Consider the following 21,805-nt stretch of genomic DNA (forward strand, 5'->3'; position numbering starts at 1 on the left):
ATCCAATTAATCCAGCTCAGATGGTTATCACATCTGCAATCCATTTGGCATAGTTTATTACTATTATGGATTAATAAAATTAATACAATTCTCATCAGAAATGTTACTAAGTGTATTATGCATGGATGCATGAATTTTTGTTGTAAAAATAGCTGTGCTATTATCTCTAGGAAACTATGAATGTTGTAAATTGTATACTTTTCTTATCATACTGCTGTCTTGACAGAAATGTCAAAAGGTTATCGTAAAATAGGTGAATCTGAATATTTTGACTTCCCCTCTGTCATACTTGTCTACTTTTATTTCACTAATAATGAGTTGGGAGTTGTAGTTAAGTAAGGCTGTTATTACTCACGCTTTACAAAAGTGGGATGCTAATTAAGAATTCAGATGCACTTTTCTTTCCAAATTGACAAGGCCGCCAAAAATCTGCTTGCCATTAAGTGAACTTTAAGTTTGAATTTCAATACGTATTGCCTTCCCACCCTTTTTGCCTTCTGTGGCATTTCAGAAAAGAGCACATTTGGCTTGAAATAGTGTGTGTCTGTGTGGAGTAATGGACTAATGCCTTCCATGCCATGTGATAATGTTGGCTGTAGTTTAATGATAAAATCTGTATAGTGTTTTTTTATCATTTTGAATGACTAATTTACTGAGAGTTAGCAATATTTTCTGTGTAGTTGGTTAAAAATAAAAATTACATACACATTTAAGATTTTTTTTTTCAGCCTGCAACTCATTATTTTATAAAGGTAAATTTCAATAAATTAGAGCAATGCTTTTATTCAGCTATACAGTACATAGTTTTGCACTAAGATAATAAAATTGAAGTATATGTGAGACTGGAATTGCAGACAACAAAGTACCAGCTTGCATCATTTTGAGCTTAACACCGATAAAGACTGAACATAATAGCTAACTGTATACCTCAAGACTTGTTCAGCATACAATATAACAATTGTAGGGTGTGCTGTAAGGATAAAGCTGAATTTTCTTCAATCTCAAAACAGTTACAGAATTGGCAGTTTACTTAATTTGTGTCTTTCAGACTACCTTTGGATGAGTAGTTTCTAAAGTCAAACCTGGGATAAATTAGTATGCTGAGGATATCTATACCAATCCATTGCATATTCTTCGTGCTGAAAGTATTGAAGGTTTCTCTAGCCTACATATGAGTTAATTGAATCAATACTTATTTCTTGCTTCTTGGAGTCCATATTACATGAATGGCTGGCTATTTCAAGTTTTAAAGAAAACTGGTGGTATGGGTATGCACTAGCTGTGTGTTGAAAGTCTTCCTCAATTTTAATATGGCAATTCATTTGCCTGTGTTTACCAAAGCAGACACACAAATATGTTTTTCTTCTCTACTTGGCATTTCCGATCTTTCCCCTTTATGAAAAAAATGTAGTTATATTTAACTTTCCATTACCATCCAAATCGAATTGTGTGGTTTACCTTTGATTCTCCTAAGATTTGCGCTGATTAATGATGTTCAATTATTTCAACAACTGCAAACATTAGGAAGCCTGTGCATTATTCCAGCAACTACAAATATTAGGAGGCATATTTCAATTAACCAAAGACTAGCTTGTGTGCACACAGGTATGTATTTAAGAGCACACAAGCAAGCACTCTCCAAGCCACATTACAGATAGGGGTTTGTTTTATGCCTCAGTAGATAAATTGAATCTTTTTCAGTCTTTTAAATCTCCAGATGTCTAAGGATTTTTTCTTTCTTCACCAACTACACACGTACAGTTGTTAATTTTTGCAAGTATTAAAATCTTTTGAGTGAGGATTGGATCCTTTTAAATCCTATTTTCTCAATTTATACTGTTTTCCACAATTATTACTAGGAATAACACCATCTAGGAATTAAGTATGCTAAAAGGATTGTGGAGTGTTTATTCAAAAATTGGCTTAACCTGCTTGGCTGAGGGCTAACCATGTGACCATAAGATGAGGAGGCTAGGATCCCCAAAAAGAACCAAGTGGGACCCCAAACCACAGATGCAATGGCTTGAACCATGGATCATAGCAGCAGCTGGCTAGAAAGCTGGTGGTGCTTGTTTAAGGGTATATAGTATATATTGGATTGCTGTATATGAGTGAGGCAGACCTTTTAATGACCAGCAGCTGAGTTGCTTAATGAGATAGGAATGCACTGATGAGCTGCTGAGAGGAGTGCAATGGCAAGAATTCCTCAGCAGTTTGTGAGCCCTTCTTGTGAATTATAGAGAAACAGGTTACAAGACAGTACGGGACTTTTCATTAGTGAACAGAGGATTGATGGGAGATGCTCCTTGTAAGATGTGAAGCTGAAGATAATAGAGTAGAGGTTCTTAAGGGCTGATGGAGATAGACTTAAATCGGTCATAACCAGATCTTAATTTACATTAATTTTACAATTGAGGAGAGGTTTCTAGGCAGTTCAATAGGAACTGAGGGTGTTAGGTGCCACTCCAGATAGTGTAGTATTTTAAGTCAGCTGGAGGTGGTGATAGGAAAGGTGATTCAGGAGAATACAAGATCTGGAGGAAGTGGACAGGGAACCTGAACTTGAAAGAGGAAAGAGGAATCAAGAAACAAGAAAGAGGAATCAGCAGTATTATTGAAATGACCCAAGATGTGAGCTGCAATAATTAAAAATGACTTAAGAGAAACCCACTCAGATGACTGAGGAATTTTATAGTAAGTTGAGGGGATCTTCCTTTCTTGATTATAAATGGAAACATTATAAAAAAAGCAGGAATGGAACATGAAAACTGTTCGCTCTGTGAACTCTAGGAATGGCACAAAGAGTTAAGTGTAGGTGACTAACTGCTGGGTAATATGGTTTCCTACGGATTCTGAAATGGGACAGAACACATTACAAATGTATTGGGTGGTTAACAGTGTAGGAATATGACCATGTGGGCATTGTGGAGAGGAAAACAAAACTCTAGGGGTCCTGGCCCAATGGATACACCCTCTCCCAGTAGCTAGGCATTTTAGCAAGTATGGACATCAGCTCTGGACTCAAGCTGTAAAGCTGTAACTGAGAAGGTGCTGCACTGACCCAGAAGCAGCAGTGTCTTGGAGCTACTGTACCTGTAGGAAATTAGGTAAAGAGAAATCAGAAAAGCTGCAGAGGAGATAGGATCAGGAGAAGCAGGGGATGAGAGCAATGAACCCGGGGCCGAATTGGATGCCGGGGACAGAGACACAAACAAGGCAGGAGTAAGAGCCACACGACAACTGCTGACTGAGCCAGAGGTAGGATGCCGGCCAGATCCGGGGCCGAGGAGATGGTACCAGAAGCAGCAGGGGGAAACGGGAATGAACCCAGGGCCAAATTGGATGCAGGGGATAGAGACACAAACAAGGCAGGACTGTAGGCCAAGATTTTGATATTGTCCATTGGATGAAAAGTGGAATCCAGTATCATTGTAATGACAGAAACCCACCTACTGTATTATCTCTTCTTTGGTGTTTTCATCATTTTCTGTCAATAGTCAAGTGACACCACTATTAATCTCACTGGCTTGCTGTTTGTAGTTCTTTACTGGGGTTTTTTTCTGACTGAAAATTGATTGGATGGATCATTTTGATAAATTTAGTGTTTTTAATCTATGCACAAGCTGGATTAAAGAAGACAGAACCAGTATGATATTATTAAACAGAGTGGCCCTTCTATTTCACTTTAAAGAGACTAAAAAGATTATGCACTATGAGAGGTTAGAGGTCAGGTCAGTGCTCCTTTTGCTATTTTACCTGAAGTCCTTCTTTAGGATTTTAAAGTTTGGTGAACTGTGCATTATATTTCTTGTACTCTTGTACTCTTGTTTTATTAATGTGGGAAATAAAAAATTGTACTCCATAAAGACCAGGTAATGAGAAAGAGTAAGAAAAAAGTAACACTTAAATACTAACATAGAAAATTAAATAGCCCTGAACACCTCAATTTGCTTTTCTTGTAATGCACAGTTGCCCCTTTATTATTCAGTACATGGCAGTGTAGATCTAAGTCGCTTTTGGAATTAACATCTCTACTTCTTTCAGGAAAATCTCTAATTATGCGCAAAAACTAAGAAATGCTGATTTTTATTTTTAGACTGTTCAAAACTAGTGATCTTCTACATGAACTTGAAAATGAAATGCTAAATCAGGCTTCTCTAATTTCCTTTTTTTCTTTGATTTTCTTATCACAGTTGGTCTGGGCATTCATTTGAAGCATTGAAATTTAAGTCTGAAGACAAACAGAATAGTGCAACAGTAAAGTGCCTACTCAATAAATCTATGAAAAACCAACATAAAACTGCTAAAACCAACAGGAAACCAGTGACATGCTTGAAATGTGACGAGCAATAATCTGAATCTGAGTTGATCTGACAATTACTCTTTTTGAGCACTTTTGTTAGTCGCTGTTCTTTACCATTGCAGTCTCCAACAGCTTCTATCAGAAACTGATTTCTATCTGGATTTAAATGATTTAATACCTCTGGTTCAGTTAAACATCTACGAAAAAAAAGGAACTGCCCTATTTCTTCTTACTTCCTTCATAGTTATCTTTCTTGCAGTCTACTATTTATCTCAACAACCATAATTATTAAGGTGCTCTATTGTAATTCCAGCTAATACAATAGTTCAGACCTTCTGTAGCCTAACCTCATTACATCTAACAGGGTGCCCTAAATCTAGTGAGTTAATGAGTTAACTTTTCTTTCCAGTGGAAATCAAGCACTAATTTATTATTTTGTTCAATAAAAAACATGGATATCAGGGAAAATAATCCTTCTTCTTTAAATATGACACTGTAGTTAAAGGACATCCATATTTATGTGCCACAGTGCACATGCACGATGACTTTAAATGAAGAATGATAGCCTTAATGGAAAGCTAACATGAAAAGTGTGATCAGCTTTCACATTTTATTATGTGATGGGTAACATTTATCAAAAGTATGAGAAAGAGAAGGAAAGGAAATTGAAAATACTATTTCATTTTAATGTCCCATCAAATTTTACATGAATTGGATGTTCAGATATCACTCGTTTGTTAAAGAAAGGTACTGTAACATTACAACATGGAGCTTTTGCTGTTCTTTGCAATATACAGATGATGGAAGTGTGTTGCTGCAGCAGCAAAACTATTGCAATCCCAGTAGTGAAACTATTGGAAACCCAGACAATAGACAATTGAGGACTAGCTGATACTAACTCACATGAGCTTAAGGAGTTCAAAAGTAGTAATTGGACAGGCTATGGCACAGCTGTAATGCTGTGACTCTCACTCCAAGTTTAACATAGGTAATATGACTTAACATCTTTAGTGGTAACCCTAAGCTCTAATTCTGTAATAGAACTGGTCATTCCAAGCATTTTTTTTCCTATATATTCCATTATGCAGACTTACATGAAAATGTAAGTCTTACATGAAAATGTAATGTAATTTTCCTACAAATTATTTTTGTCCATTTAGCCTGTTGTAATGTGTATGTTCCTATAACGATGAGACCATAGAACATAAAACGTAAGAAAGGTTGAGAATGAGAGGAGGCCATTTGGCCCATCTAGCTTATTTTGTAGCTTGTAGTTAATTGATATATTCATCTCATTCAGCCATTTCTTGAAAGACACCAGGGTATAAGCTTCAGCAATATGGCTGGGTGGCTTATTCCCTTTGGTTAAAGACGTACCTTCTGCTCTAGGTTTTAAATGTACTATGAAACATTATTATTATTAGTTTACTGTACAGTATGTGCCTGCTTTTTTCATGCAAAACCCTGCACTTGTCTGCAATAAATGGAATCTGCCAGGTGTTTTCCCATGCATTTTATTTTGATGTTTTTGAATTTAATTTGGTGTTTTTACAGTGTTTGCCAATCCTATTAATTTAATATTGTCTGCAAACTTGACTTAGCTATCTATACTATACATTGACATAAATTAGAAAGAACAGTGGTCCTAGTACAGATCCCTGTGGTACTCCACTAATTCAGTCCAATGCTCCAGATACTAAGGGCTATAATTTTTGTTTTTAAATAAAAATTGGATTATTTGTTTATTTGCTTCCTAAAACAATGTTTTATTTTCTTTATTTTTGGACTTTAATTCTCTGCCTCTAATTAAAGGAAACTGTCTTAAGTCCTGTGCAAAAGATCCATAGAATGTATAGGAAAAAATGTAAGATTCAGCTGAACTTAAAAAGTTTCTCCCTAGTGTGTTATTGATTTCTATAACCCCATGTATGCTCAAAATTGGAAATGGTTTCTTGCAAATGTTTTTGTCACAACAATGCTTCTTTGGAGGACTTTTCAAGGATCTGCACTGCAACATTTCTTTTTCCAAAAAGCCTTTTTTAATGACTTGCAGCTTTGTTTCTGAGAGGGAAAAAAACATTTGGACAATTTAATTACTAATGCTGTGTTTAAGAAAACATGAAAAGGTAATCTAAAGAAAATGCTTCAGCAATGTTTTAGGTTTTTAAATTAAAAAGCAGGTATGGTAAAATAAATAATGTTTGACCCAGGTTTCAGACAGATTTATTGGGTGAAATTACCATATTACACTAAATATTCAATCAAGCAGACATTTATGGGTGCTCTCTACTAGCTGTTATCATGTTTTCTCATTAGCACAGTAGATCACTTTTTAAAATTTCTAATTAGTTTCTCAGATGAAATAATATTTTACTTATCCCTTCTAGTAACCCAAGAATGCTTTATCCACAGTGATTGAAATTTCAGTTTACTATGTATTTCTGTTCAAGAAACCTTTCCAGCTGCATGTTATTTTTCTCAAATTTGATTACTTCATTATCACTATTAGCAAAAAGAAAAAAAATAGTCTCATTCATCAGAATCAAATTCAGGTTTTATAGGACAGGTGGTTGGAGGGTTAAGAAGACATTCTACTTCATTGACTTCACAAGTATTTGTTTCCCTGACATTTTCATTTTTAAAAAAGAAAAAAAATCAAATGGAAGCTAAAATGAACTTAGGTCAGAGAGTGCTGTGTGCTTCAACACTGTGTTTTTATCGGAGTAATTTAGTGTGAAGATGAATACAGGGGTAAATTAGACTATCGTTCCAGAATAAGGTTTAGGAATTTAGACATTTTTCATGCATTGTATTTATGATTATCTCTGCATTCCCATTCAGCTCACATCACACTGCACAGCTTCTTCTTACCTCCAGATGTTACCTTTTCTCTAACTGCAATTAAAAAAATGGTAAATATTAGATTAAATAACTATTTGTCACTTGAATTTAAAATGATACCTCAAAAACTAAATCTAATTAGCCCTTCTGAGAATGGACATTAACAATAATAATTTCCTTGTAGTAAGTGACTTGCACTCATGTGGTGACAGGTGAATTATAACTTAGGTTCAGGTAGGTCTTTACTCAGTCCAAGATAACTTTGTTGTGTAATATATCAGCCCTTCATTGTATGGGCTGATTTAGGTCTATCTCCAGTCTTCAACTCATAAGATTTAGGGGGAGCTTTTGATATAGATGATTGTATATTTATTTTAAATCATCTGTAGATCTGTTTGTGTATGTACAGTATGTCTTATATGCAATAAATGCATTAAATAAATGCATTTTAATATGGGAAATTGGCTGCTGTGTTCCTCTGGGCTCTATTCCTGGTTCTTGTCTTTGCACACATTTACATATGTGAATTTCAAATTGTATATTCGATTCTGACATTATGGGAGTGTGGATACTTTGATTGTGTTGCAGTACCTAAAAGAAAAAAAATACTGACAAGTAACATAAATTATTTCTCAGATAATTTCAAGCAATGGAGATATTCAATTATTGTATACAGCCTTCCAATGTTTTCCTCATGTTGTTTCTTGCATAGTGTGCATACATTTAGCATTTGAAATGTCAGAAGCAAATATTTGTTTGTGCAGAGCAAAAAAGAGGTTGCATAAAATATATACATAATAGTAAATGGATATTTTTTTGTTTCTTTGCCAGTGACGAAGCTCTGATGCTAACATTAAGGAAATAGATAAGTTCTTACATCCATGAACTGAAAGGGGGTTTTGAAAAAGGTTATTTTCAATTGCTTGTATGTTTTAAAATGTTTAAACACATTTCATTAAGGTAATGTGGACATCTTCCATAATTCAACTTAACATATTGAAATATATTGATTTTACTTGTTATTAATACTGTTTATTACTTACCGATTTAATGGTACATTCAAGTACTGAGCCCATCTCTGCATTGGGCTGAAAAAAGTGCACACAATTCCAGAAGGAGAAAACATGATACAGTGGGCATGTTACAACTAACGGGAATGAAACATCATTAAATTTTGAGGCTTTTAACTTCTTGTGAGTTGTCTGCTATTAAATATGTGTTTAAATTTTTAAGTCATGTAATTTGTCAACTAAGTACCTAAGATTAAAATGCCATTGTAAAAAGATCTAAAATATCCCTGCCCTAATGTTGGACTAATGCCAGTTTTTTATTACCTGCATAGATGTGGACTTGGTAGAATTCTGTTATTAAAAACAATTTATTTTTCTTTGCTGTAAAATGTTGATTTAAAGGAACATAGTGTTTAAAGGCCTGCTTACTTTTATAATGTTCTTGTTATACATTAAAATGTCCTGATCGGTTTGTGCTTCCAATCAACCTTGGAATGTGTGAGTCGCGAAACTAGGATTTTAAGATTAAGTAGTGCTGATTGTATTTTTCTTATTATAAAGAAAATTGTTTCCCTCACACCAAATATGACACATCATCCACTTTGATGAAGAGTCCCTGACAAATCAGACCCATAATTGGCAAAAATATTAAGCCCTCATTTTAAAAAATCTCATGCTGTGAAGCAGGTTCATGCTTGTGTGCAATCATAAATAGTGTGTTATGCTGCTTTCGTTTCCTGTTATTTACTTGACTGCAAGCTCTGAAACAAAACAACAAAAAAATAAAATTAAAAGGAGAACTGCTTGAGATGCATCCTGTCATACTTTGAACTATTTGTTTGTGTATCTTGAGCTGCTGTTACTCCCCTGACATTAAAAAGTTGTGAGATTTGAATGTGAGATGAATTGACCTAGAAATTAAACATCTACTGTATGATTTGCCTTAGTAGTGAACAAAGACATTATATGAAATATTAATCTGTTGTACTGCAGCTGTATTCTTTGGTAGTTGAGCAAACTGTCCTTTTGAAAGCTCTTCACCAGCAAATATCCCTTATCGTATTGCAGTTTGATGTTGCAAAATAGCTATCCAATGTCCTGTTCAAACAGTAATTTATGTTTTTTAGATATGGGTTTTAACTTAGAAAGCGAAAAGCCATATAAGTTACTGTTTCTAAACAGTAATAAAGAATTTAAGATGATCTGCTCTGTTGGAAAAATGTAACATATTTATTATCAACAAATGTGAAATCCATCAAAATAAATGTATTCTAATGTTAGAAAATACAGTGCTGAATATCTAAGTGGTTTATAGTGATTTATAATTCATCTATCAGTTGTCCTCATTTTAGATTTAATAAGCTCTCTTGGCTCTCTTATCTTTTTATATTCACTCCAGTGCAATTAGGCAGAAATGCAAATGTCGTTTCATTTTAAGTGTAACTTAAAAGTTGTCTGCAAGTTTTTTTTTCTCATCTTTCTAGTACTCTATACTTCATATTGCTCTGAGAAAGTATGGAAAAATCTCTTCCTGCCTTTTCTTTCTTAAGGTTGTGGCAGAAACAGGAGTAAAACTATATTTGTTAAAATTTCATCAGAAATCTACAGTAGGTTAGTTGAGGGTAAAGCTAAAAATTGAAAAAATGCTTTAAAAAGTATGGAAATTTGGACATTCTAAATTATAATTGTTGTATTTTTTTCACCTGAGGCAGAAAAATACCTTTTTCAATAAACAGCAAGATGTGTCATAAAAACAACCTTACCAGAAGCTGTAAACCACACAGATTTCTGTCATTATTAGTTTTTTTTTAAAGAGGCCGACTGGAGATATACTGTATGGATGTTGCATTATTCTTATGCTTTCCATAAGTTAACAAAAGATATTAATTCACAAAAAAATTATTGAAAAGTAACAAAGGCCTCCTGATACTTCGCCTCCAAAAAAAGGTTGATTACTTACGGTAAATAGTATGGGTTATAAAAGCAGAGACATAAATTACATGAGAAAGAAAAAGACATTTATAAGGTATGGTGTTCCCTAGCTCATATTTAGTGCTGTGCAGGAATTCTATATTAAAATGCTTAACACACTTCTTTCTTCTTCTTTAAGGAATGTCCCACTTCCTTTAAACTGTCCTCCCCTTGTATATTTTTTATACTTCTCCGTTTGTAGCTGCACAACCCCAGCCTTTGAGCGAATGTGGGTCAAGCACACTAAAGCTAGTGCGTGACAGAAAATAGATGTCCTTGGCTGTCTGTTGCTGACATGGGTTTGAAGAAAAGGTGACAGTGTAGTCCTCCCTTATTTGACTCAGTAGCCTTTAGAATTATTCTTTTTTTGGCATTGACTTCCATTCCTGGCTTCTTGTATTCTTGACTGACTACTCAGCAGTAGGGCAGTGTCATTGTGTGCTTGTTTAAAGCAATTAAAATGAGGCCTGCAAGTGATTTGTGATTTAGGTCCCTCTTAATGGGCACTTCCCACACACTGAATCTGTCTATCTTCACTATATACTGTAATGCACTACGTATGCCTTTAGTAATTTTAAGAATTGTCCATCACATTGTACATTGCCTTTAATGTATTTTTAATATGGACAATTTATGACTATTATTTTAAAAAAAGGATAATTTGGTCTTGAATGAAAAGTAATTATTCCAGCAGTATTGATAATAAAGTTTTGAATGGCACCTTATTTCCAAAGGCCAAAGACCTGAAAGGAAAAGCCCCCTGCATTCAACTGACTGATGTCTTGTCCCTTCACTGTTACACAGCAGTCTTTTTTCTGTTCTACTGAAGCATGGCATTACCATATTAAGACAGAAGTCCTCCACTGCTGACCAGGGTTTATTGCCGCACAAATTAATTAATACAGCAGAATAATTCTGTGAATCTGCTAGGCCTCTTTTTTCTTATCTTATCTCTGTCATAAAAGGTAAAGATAAAGATTAATTTGTTTATATCATTTTTATTTTTATTGAATTATTTGTAAGGGGTGGTGCAGTGGCCCTGTGGCTAAGGATCTGCACCTGTAGCTGGAAATTTGCCAGTTTGTATCCCACAGCAGAGGAATCCTCCTGCGTTGGGCCCCTGAACAAGGCCCTTAACCCCAGCTGCTCCAGGGGCGCCGTATAAATGGCCTACCCTGCGCTCTGACCCCAAGCTTCTCTCCCTATCTGTGTGTCTCATGGACAGCAAATTGGGGTATGCAAAAAGACAAATTCCTAATATGGCCAATCAAGTGATCTTATCTTAATGTGAGGTAGAAAAAAATAGATTTGCACACATGTATGAAAAGATTAAACAGTTATCTCAAAAACTATTTGAACAGTAAAGCTGAAACTGGGCTTTTCATTTTGAATCTTGATAATTTCTCATGGAAAAAATAGGCCTGAAAATTGCAACATGGACTTTATTCTTAGGGAAGTCAGTAAAGTTCTGCTCCTTTCAATCAGTTAAATAAACACTGTTAAAAATCTCTTTATCTAGAAAGAGTAAAAGTATTGGGATAATTGGCTGTCAGGTGTCACTTATTGGTTAGATGTTTGTTGTTGGGTAATCAGGCACTCAGAAAAGAGAATAATCATAAATACTGTTGTTTGGACTAGTTCTATACTGTCTAGATTTCAAAGGGGGTGACATGAAATCGGTTACTGATTCAGTGCCCTGAGCCCTGTTACATATACATTCATACAATTTTAAATATGTGCGGAAACAGAGATGGAATTATGTAAAAGGTATAAGGAATTATGCTCAGCTCTCCATCATAACAGGGAGAAACATGGCATAGAATCCAGAAAGTGTTCTCTTAGGAACAATGGGGAACCCATCTGGTAGAAAAAGTCAAGAATGACTTGCCATGCCATGCAAAACATTTGAACTTGAACTTGAACTTTATTGCCATATGTAACTGGTACTGGTACAATGGAATTCTTACTTACAGAAAGTCTCTCGATTGTAAAACAAGTGTAAAAAACAAAACAAAGTGCAAACAGTGCATCAAGACAATATACAAACAAACAGTAGACAATATGCAAGTAAACATGTAGACAGTTTGAATGTAAACAATACAGACGTGTAAACAATGACTGGAGATGTGCAATAGATAAGAAATCATAAAGAGGTAGATGGTGATGGTGTAGGTGTTGTCCGAGGGGGATGGCTAAATGTGTTCGCCAATTTCACTGCTTGTGGATAGAAGCTATTGAAGAATCTAGTGGTAAGTGTCCATATGCTCTTATATCTCTTGCCTGAGGGCAGTGGGGTGAAGAGCTCATGTGACTGTCCTCTGTGATGGCCAGAATTCTACCACGGCAGCAGTCCTCATAAAGCTGTTTAATCTCAGTGAGACCGCAGCCGATGATCTTCTGGGCCATATTGACCATTCTCTGCAGTGCCTTTCTTTCTCGCGAAGAGGTGTTGCCATACCACACGGTGATCCCGTTGGTGAGGACGCTCTCGATGGTGCAGCGGTAGAAGTTCACCAACACATGTATTGGTATCCCCCATTGCTTGAGGCACCTCAAGAAATAAAGGTGCTGCTGAGCCTTCTTCATGATAGAGTCAGTGTTCACAGTCCAGGTTAGATCTTTAGAGATGTGAATTCCCAAAAACCTAAAGCTGGTGACTGTTTCCACTTCCGTTCCATCAATACTGAGTGGGCTGTGGTGTGTGGCCTGTGTCTCCGAAAGCCCACTATTAGCTCTTTCGTTTTCGTTACATTCAAGTCCAGGTTATTGCTATGACACCACCTAAGCAGCTGTACGACTTCATCCCTGTAAGTGGACTCGTCATCATCACTGATCAGTCCTATTATAGTGGTGTCATCTGCAAACTTAATGATACAGTTGTTGCTGTGTCTTGCTGTGCAGTCGTGAGTGAACAGGGAGTACAACCTTGGACTCAGACAGCAGCCTTGTGGGGTTCCAGTGCTCAGGGTGAGTGGTGTTGATGTTTTATTGCCTATCCGCAATAAATGAAGTAAATATCAGCAATATCAGTTAACAAACCCATTTACTATATATATTTAACCTTCAAAGTCATGTAGTCCTTTAAATAAAAACAACTGTAAGGTCTACTTTTTTGTCTTTAATTAGTATCATTAATCACCTTATATGAAACCTGTACATTTTAGAAAAATAATGGAATCTTATGTAAAAAGTTATCATCCTTATATCAACCCTTTTATCATAGGTATCAAAATGTGAATAAATTTGATGCAGTTTCAGGAAAGCAGATCAAAATAAACATCATCAATGCAAACAAAGTCTAAGCTATTACTCAAGCCCTGAAGGCTATGAAGAAACTAGTATCAGATTAATTGCTACTGAACACCTGTGTATTTATTGTCATTATTTGATGCATTTAGAACAGAGAATGGTTAAAATTGAAATATTCCCTGAAGCAAGCACATCGAAAATACATTATTCTCAAAATATGCTCGGCAATGTTTTGTGGGTGGTGCTGAAAAATGGACATTTGTGATTAAAACCAAATAGTTGTTTTGAATATTTGGTTTGGTCAGAAACACTATAAAGAATGGGTCTCAAATAGATGTTTCTCTTCAATAAGTATTAGGAAAGGAGAAAATTATTTACATACGCATCATAGGAATTTAATGGATGCTTCATCATCTGAGTGTTTAACATACTGTACAGTATATACATTATGTAATTATAGTGTAAATGATTAGAATTCTGTATGTAAATTGTGTCCTTTTTGTGTTAATTTCCATTAATGTAAGAATCCATTTGAATTCTTTCTGAATCAAAACAAGGAAGTAGGCTTTCTCAGATGTTTCAAAGTTTGTATATAATCATTATAATTATTTTTTGTCTTCCACGATGGAATCAATTGGAACATAAGAAATTAATGTTTTAGTATTACATTATATGTGGTTGTATGTCTAAGGGAATGTCTCTATAAATGACGAATAACAGAAGGAATAGAACAAGATAGTTTATTGTTTACTGTTTTTCCATTGACTAAGTCAGCTAAAATAGTTATGATTTACAAAACCTGAATTTACTCAGCACAGAGTGTTTATGCAGAAACATGCGTTTGAGAATCTGGTTTCCTCAGGTACCATATGGTATAGCTCTGCCCCTCTGGGGATGCAACCATGGGTGCTCCTGGGCATCTCCAGCTTCAGAACCACACCACTTCCCAGGCAGTGGAAACATCTGCCATGTGAAAGGCCAGGCCATGGGGAATTTCATGTTTTCCATCTTCCCAGGCCTAACATTACCCTCTTTAACAAGATGTGTTACATTAGTGATTGTATTAAACAAGTCATCAGGACAACATAAAATGACCACATAACTGTCACTTATAGTTCGGTGAACTTACGGTTCAATTATTGTCAGGTGGTTAACCCATTCTCTCTGGTTTCCTCCCACAGACCAAAGACAAACTAGTAGATTAATTGGCTTCTGTAAGAGCTGGCACTGTTGCGAGAGTGTGTGTGTTTGTGTCTTTGTCCTGTGACAGACTCTTATCCCACTCACGGTGTGTCCCTCCTTGCACTTGGTGCTTGTCAGGTTAGGCTCTAGCTTCCCTATGATTGTACTGGATAAGTGGATTAGAAAATGGATGGATTGACATTGTTTATACTCAACTACCCATGCAGAGAAGTACCTCTGTCAGAATCCATGAAACTGGAAACAACTGATAAATACCCTTTAGCCTTTCATGTTCATGAAAGTAATTTTTCAACCGCAATTCAAACTTGGTCCACTGCTTTGTTTGTTTTAAATCTTGTTTGCGTTTGTCCAAATTAGATATATTTCATTATCAAAGCCTGGAATAGATCCTAACATGAAGGTTTCTACATCTAACTAAACACTTGTTTTGAATTTCCTGATTGCCTTGAGAAAGCTCAGTGAATGCAATGTGTTTTCTTTTTTCTTTTTTAATTGATCTAGATTGCAGCATGCAGTCAGTTTTTCAACAAAATCACTAAAGGTTTTGACGCAGAGTCTGTTTATTGTACTGCCTGTGCTGTGCATCTACTGCGAAAGAGCTTTGTATGCAATTATTAATTCCTCAGTTTCATTGTACTGTACGTCTCAAGGACTAACTTTCTGACTCTTAATTCACTGCATTAGATCAACCAGACTCCTAACATATGCCAAAGGTTCTGAGTTTACATAACCTTAAGAAATATATTTAGCTCTTTTTCCAACACCATGTTCCATGAAATATCCATTTCTATTTCCACAAACCTTCAGTAAAACTAATAGAATTGGAATGGTATTCTGCAACAAAGCCCTGTGCCACTGAGGAATATTTCAAAGAAGTGTGGATAAACTGTATCTGCTAGAATAACTGTCAGTTCACGAGTACTTGATAGTTCTTGTAGGAAAAACGAAACATACAAAACAAAGTAATCTTCATTTCATCTTCACAAACATGTATATCATGATGTTGTTTCAAACATGGTCGGTTACATATACACAGTCAGAGATCAGGGTTTTTTTAAATGTCGTTTTTGTACAAATCTGTCTTTTTAAATTACTGCCAAGTTGTGGTGAATTTTGCCGTGTCACAGTGATGTTATTAGTGAAGTACCACAGGGATCTGTACTAGGGTCACCACTCTAACTAATTTATTGTATATTGCTGATCTATAGTCTAGTATAGTTAGTAAACTAGTCAAGTTTGTACATGGTGCCAAATTGGGAGTATTAGCAAACATTATAAAAGCAGCAAATTCAACTCAATTCAAAACAGTTTTGAGTAAATTCAAGACTAGGCACACACCTGGAAAATGACATTTAAAGTTAGCAAATGTAGAGTTTTCCATACAAGTAACCAAAACATAAACATACAGTAAATACAAACATTGTAATAGAAGTGTTGGCATATGAAAAAGATACAGGCCTTTTCAAATTTACATTGTCATTTACTGTACATCTTCTAGACAATGTAGGGAAGTAATTAAAATAAACGTTCTCAGGATATACAGCATATGAAAACTTACAATGCATTATTGACCTCATTTAGAATATTGAGTGTACTGTATTTTGATTCTTTATAGAAAAGATATTGCTGCTCTTTAGTCAGTCAAGAGAAGAGCAATCATACTCATTTCAGGTATTAAGAGACAGTCCTGCACTGACAGACTAAGGAACTGAACATATTTAGACTTGAAAAGACAAGATTACAAGGCGACCTGATACATGTGTTCAAAATCCTCAAAGGCAAATTAACTCAGTGAGCTTCTTGAAAATTAACACTGAAATATGAGCCAAAGGACACAAGTGGAAACTATGGAGAATAGTGGTTCTCATGATTTCAGAATAAAATCTCTGTCAAGATCCTTGGGTAGGTAGTTAATTTAATCAAGGACTAAACCATGAAAACTATTAGGACCTTTCAAAGAAATCAGGAATCAAATCAATGAAAAGTCACAGATCAGGAGAAGACGACAAAATTTCAAAGACTTGGAATATCCCTGTGAGCACAATCTACCCAATCACTAACAAGTGGAAGGTGCATTGTACCACCCAGATACCATCCCTCCAAACTGAGTAGCAGGCCAAGGAGGAAACTAACGATACCACTCTGAGGCCAATGGTGATTTTTAAGAAGTTTCTGGGTTCAGTGGTTGAGATAGGTGAAAATGCCCATGATTTAACAGTACCCCCATCGCTCTAAAAAGGGTGCTTCTATGGAGCTCAGAAAAAAAAAATTCAAAGGGTTTGCAAGAAAGCATCTAAAGGATGCCGCAAACATGTAGCAAAAAGTTCTGTGGCCAGGCAAGACATCTGGAACTTTTGGTGTAATGTTTTGCATTTAGACCAAAATATTGAGTTCATGGGTCTGAAAACATATGCAATCCAGATATTTCAATTATCTTTAAGATAATTTTAGCATTTATTGTAAGTTATCTTGCTTTTTAGAAGTATTCAGTTTAAGCATTCAGGATTTGAACAAATTAATTTTTAAAAAATGTGTACGCATCACTTTGTAATTTAACTGAACACCATACGAAACATCTGAATCCCGTTGCAAGGTACTGTACTGTACATTCTTATAAGCTTAATTTAATGAGGGTGAGCCATTCAGGTATCTGGGGGTCGGCAGCTGGCAGCTGTGCTCCTCTGCTGTCAGGCTAGTTCCATTCTTTCCTACTTTTCTCCCTGCTATTACACAGGCTTCAAGGGGAGGGGGACTTAGGTACAATGTTATAGTTACAATGGCCAGCCTGAAAAGGCTCTGCTGTCTGTCAGGGATCTTTTTTCTAGCACTATCTGGCAGTGTTCAGACAGCCAGAATATGCAAGTGGTACATCCCGGATTCAAAAACCTGGATTGAGAGTTTCAAGGTCTTATCACTCCTGAAGCAAATTTAAATTATTTATAAGAGGAAACTCAAGAGCCCAAAAGAAACATTTATCAATATTATAAAAGCAGACTTTGTGGGTATTGTAAATACTGTTAGCATGTTCCACAAATTCTGTATCCTCATTATGTTTTCTGTGGCTAAAAACACATACAGTACTGTATCACATACCATAAGATTAGTGAATAACGACACCCATATGCAGCTCTTTATAAAATAAACAATATACTCTATAACTTACTGCATTTGTATTTGCATTATACATTTTCAAAAAATAGAATTTGTGTTGCCCTTTTTGTGAATATGGGCCATTGTTATTATTGTTTGTTTTGCATTACGTTGTTTCTTAAGGGCTCTTTTTCAAACAACTGAATTGCTCTTGTTGCACTCATATTTACAGAAATGTCACAGGTTTCCTCATACCAAGGGGAAAAAACAATGAAGTTGTATTTTAAAGAAGATCAAAACTTTGTTTTTAACATTCAGTATGGACATACTAGAAATGTGGAAGTTTATGTCAAACATTTCATGCATTATACCAAAGAGCTTAAATAGAATACTGGACCAGGACTGATCTGTAACATCTATCTGCAAGGTAGAGCTCGTCCTCATTATATCTGTAGGGAGATTGACTTAATTGACTGCAGGCATTAAAACTAATGCCTTTTACATCAGAGGCAGCATGAATGCATTTAATAGTCAGATAATCATTTCTCCTACTTTTTGATTTTAATAGTATTCTCTTTATTTCTCTCATATAATCTTTAAATTGTAACTGTTATGCAGACAGGTAGAAACAGAATAATTAAAAAACTGCTATCATTATCAAGAAGTTTTATTATTTCACAGAAAACTATTACTTTGATCACTATTATTATTACTTCTACTGTTAATTGGAATGGGAGAAAAATGGAAATTGAACTATACAAAAAACTGTATTAAACATTCTGTTTAGGCAATGATTCAAAGCATTGGAAACAAACGTTATCATTCTGAACATTATGCCATCTGTTTTCAGCTTATTCTCAGGCTCAATATGTTAATACAGAGCAATTAAATACAGTACTTCTTAATTTTACAAGTTGCTAATAATGTCCATCACATAACATGTTGTATGTTATTTTTTTCTATTTCAGAAATTCAACATATTGTATGAAAGTTTCCATGTCACTAACTGTGGCTGAAAATGACACAGATCTCTGCTACAATTCCAAAATGAGGTATTTTGAAAAAGGCGAACTTAGCAAAAGCAAAGAGATTACATGCCCTGACATTGAGGACTATGTACTGCCTCAAAGGGAGCCTAACATTGTGTGGTATAAGGTAAGCACCATTTTGTTATTCTTTAAGGTATGTTTAAATTAAAAGTTGAAAAAAAAAACTGATAATATTACTGTCTTGTGATCTCCCATTTATACAATATACTGTATACTGTATATACTGTATCATTTCTTACAGGTTCTTTATTGGTTTTTTTGTCAATGCTTGAGTCTATCATATTCTGTTACTCAAATTTCATTCAATTAGTATACAGTTATATATTTACTGTCCAGTATGTGACACTACCACAGTGAATAAGGCAGATTAGGCTCATTTGACCTACAGTGGAAATTGTGGTTTACACTTATTACAGGAACAAAAAAAGTTGGAAAAACAGACTAATCTCTCCATTAGGATATTACTTCCAAACATTCCCTCAGAACAGGTGTGTTAGTATACAGTATTTGCACATTGTCTACAAAGAGCGTGATACACGAAAACAAATAAGGAAGCAGGCATCTTAAGCCGTTTTGTATTTAGATTTTTCTCTTCATCACGGTCAATCCTTGCATTAACTGTTATCATCATTTATATGCAAACACTATAAATGAGACTGTCTGCACTCATCAACAGTTATATTTTGCATGTACTATTAACTTCAATAGTCCTTTTTCCTCCATTGTACATGGTATTCTTATACAAAGCAGAATGTGTGCTTTTAGCTCTGTATGATTTCCTACACATGTCCTGTACACATGTTCAACACATTTTTGTACACATTATTATTCTGGAGCAGCACAGTGGTGCAGTTCTTAGCATTGCAGCCTCGTAGCCCTGGGGCCCCGGTTTGAATTCCTGGGGTGTCATCTGCATGGTGTAATGGAAGCCGGTCCAGGCTCCCATGAAGCGTAGTTCAGGACCCTATGCAGACAGTATAATCCGGAAGAAAGTGGAGAAGGACATCAGGGGAAGGTACAGCAGGATCAGGATGGGTTGACAGACAGGGGGCGTGACGGTGGTGATCCGATGCTCGGGGGGCATGGCAAAGGCAAACTGATCCAGACAGTCCAAGGGGAAATCCATGGCGCAGTCCAAAGTCCAAAACCAGGGGATCCATCCAAGACAAAACAAACACAGTTAAACTCCGGAACGGGGACAGGGAATAAAACCAGGATAACGGGGCCAGTTGCTCCGAGCCCCGGACTCAGACTGTCAGGACACTGTGATGAAGCCTATGCCGTCGGGTCTCCGTCTTCCAATGCCGATTCAGGAATAGCAAACGCGCCAGGCTTAAATAGTGGGACAAAATAGGAGGCAGGTGCTCATAATCAACTAAAATACGAAAGGGCTGGAGCGCCCTTAAGAGGAGGGAATATGATTGTGACACATGGAGTTTGTATGTGTTTGCATGGGTTTTCTCCAAGTGCTCAGGTTTCCTCCCACAGTTCAAAGATGTTCTGGTAGGTTAATTGCCTTCTGGGAAAACTGGCCCTAATAATAATAATAATAATTGCTTACACTTATATAGCGCTTTTCTGGACACTCCACTCAAAGCGCTTTACAGATAATGGGGTTTCCCCTCCACCACCACCACCAATGTGCAGCCCAACCTGGATGATGCGACGGCAGCCATAGTGCGCCAGAACGCTCACCACACATCAGCTATCAGTGGGGAGGAGAACATGATGTGAGCATGCGTGTGTTCATGTCTGTGTGTGCCCTGTAATGGACTGGCACCCGATCCAGGGTGTCCTGCCTTTCGCCCGTTGCTACCTGGGATAGACTCTGGCTCCCCCATGACTCTGTATTAGGCTAGAAAATGGAGGAATTTTGAATTCTGGTTAAGTCAAAAGTGTTTTATTTTTTGGGGGGGACCTTAACACAAACAAACTGACACTGACTTTATAATGATAAAAGCCAGCAAAGAAAGGAAACAAAGCATTTACTATTAAGAAAAAGATAAAAGTTCTTTAGGGTAATATATTAAACTGACATCATTGATTGTCTACAGTACACAAAGAAAAGAGACTGTCTTTTGCGTCCCACAAAAAAAAAAATTAGAAACAGTTTACCTGACTAAAATTATTCTTGAATTATATAATATACTGTATATCTGCAATGCACCAACCTTGAGGCATTTAAATTGAGGGGGCGGATTAGTTTTTTTAGAAAGTTTTTTAAAAGTTTCTGAGCACAAGACAGCCATTTAAATAGTTTAGAAAAAAGGGTTTTGGCCAAGACAAAAATCCAAAGATAAGGAACATAATTTTTCCCCTAGCTTTAAATACAGGGGAAGCTGCCATGATAGCTTAACAATGCATGTTAAAAGATTTAATGATTTTTTAAAAGTTTTTTTGTATGAAAATGCCCCTTTCTTTAGAAATTAGTATCTAAACTACTGTTCATTCATTGACACATTCTACTGCTAAAATGAAGAGCTCATATTAAGATAATTTCCATGTGTAGATTTCTTCATGTGAAGAGCTAGTGCACATACATATTTAGGAGAAAATCTCTAGAAAATTAGCTTTGTGCCTAAAACAAAACAGCCAAAGAGGCAGATAAAGTAAATTGAATTTACATGAGAATGATGAAAAATGTGGAAAATCCCCATCCATTTTCACTTGGAGATCTGCATTGCATGCTACAATGTAAATGTGACAAATCTATGTATAGAGAGCTTTGGGACCATATGTGGAAGGTGTCTGGCACAAATTTCAATGTACTGTACATCTTCACTGGTTTTTAGCCATGGGCTGGCTAATTACATTATATTACTGTATATACAGTATAGTACTTTCAAAGAGAAATATTCTTGTTTTTGAAATAATAAATTAGCTCACTAATGATTTCTTGCCTGACCAAAGACATTTAGAAAGCATCATGGGAAAGAGACATTCTTTTTTTAAAAAAGAGAGGAACCCAGCACAGGTTTATTTCATTAACGTAGCTCTGTGCTCTCAACAGTTTCATGAAAGGAAGATAATACCTGACAACTTTGTGCCTCATCTTTGTGCCTTTACCCTCATCTTCCCCACTCGTTTAC

At 35.8% G+C, this 21,805-nt stretch overlaps 1 protein-coding gene across 1 annotated transcript in view; it reads left to right on the top strand.

The window, feature by feature from the left end:
* Window positions 1–3,263: 3,263 nt before the first annotated feature.
* The window catches only part of LOC148835752 (interleukin-1 receptor accessory protein-like 1), a 170,234-nt gene continuing 151,692 nt past the window's right edge, over window positions 3,264–21,805 (top strand). Inside the window, exons 1-2 of the mRNA XM_088913055.1 lie at window positions 3,264–3,376; window positions 18,636–18,822. Of these exons, the coding sequence (XP_088769181.1) occupies window positions 3,264–3,376; window positions 18,636–18,822 (300 nt within the window). The remainder of the gene's footprint in view (window positions 3,377–18,635; window positions 18,823–21,805) is intronic.

The sequence above is a fragment of the Atractosteus spatula genome, chromosome 4, assembly GCF_055471065.1.
Source record: "Atractosteus spatula isolate fAtrSpa1 chromosome 4, fAtrSpa1.hap1, whole genome shotgun sequence".
NCBI classification, from domain to species: domain Eukaryota; kingdom Metazoa; phylum Chordata; class Actinopteri; order Semionotiformes; family Lepisosteidae; genus Atractosteus; species Atractosteus spatula.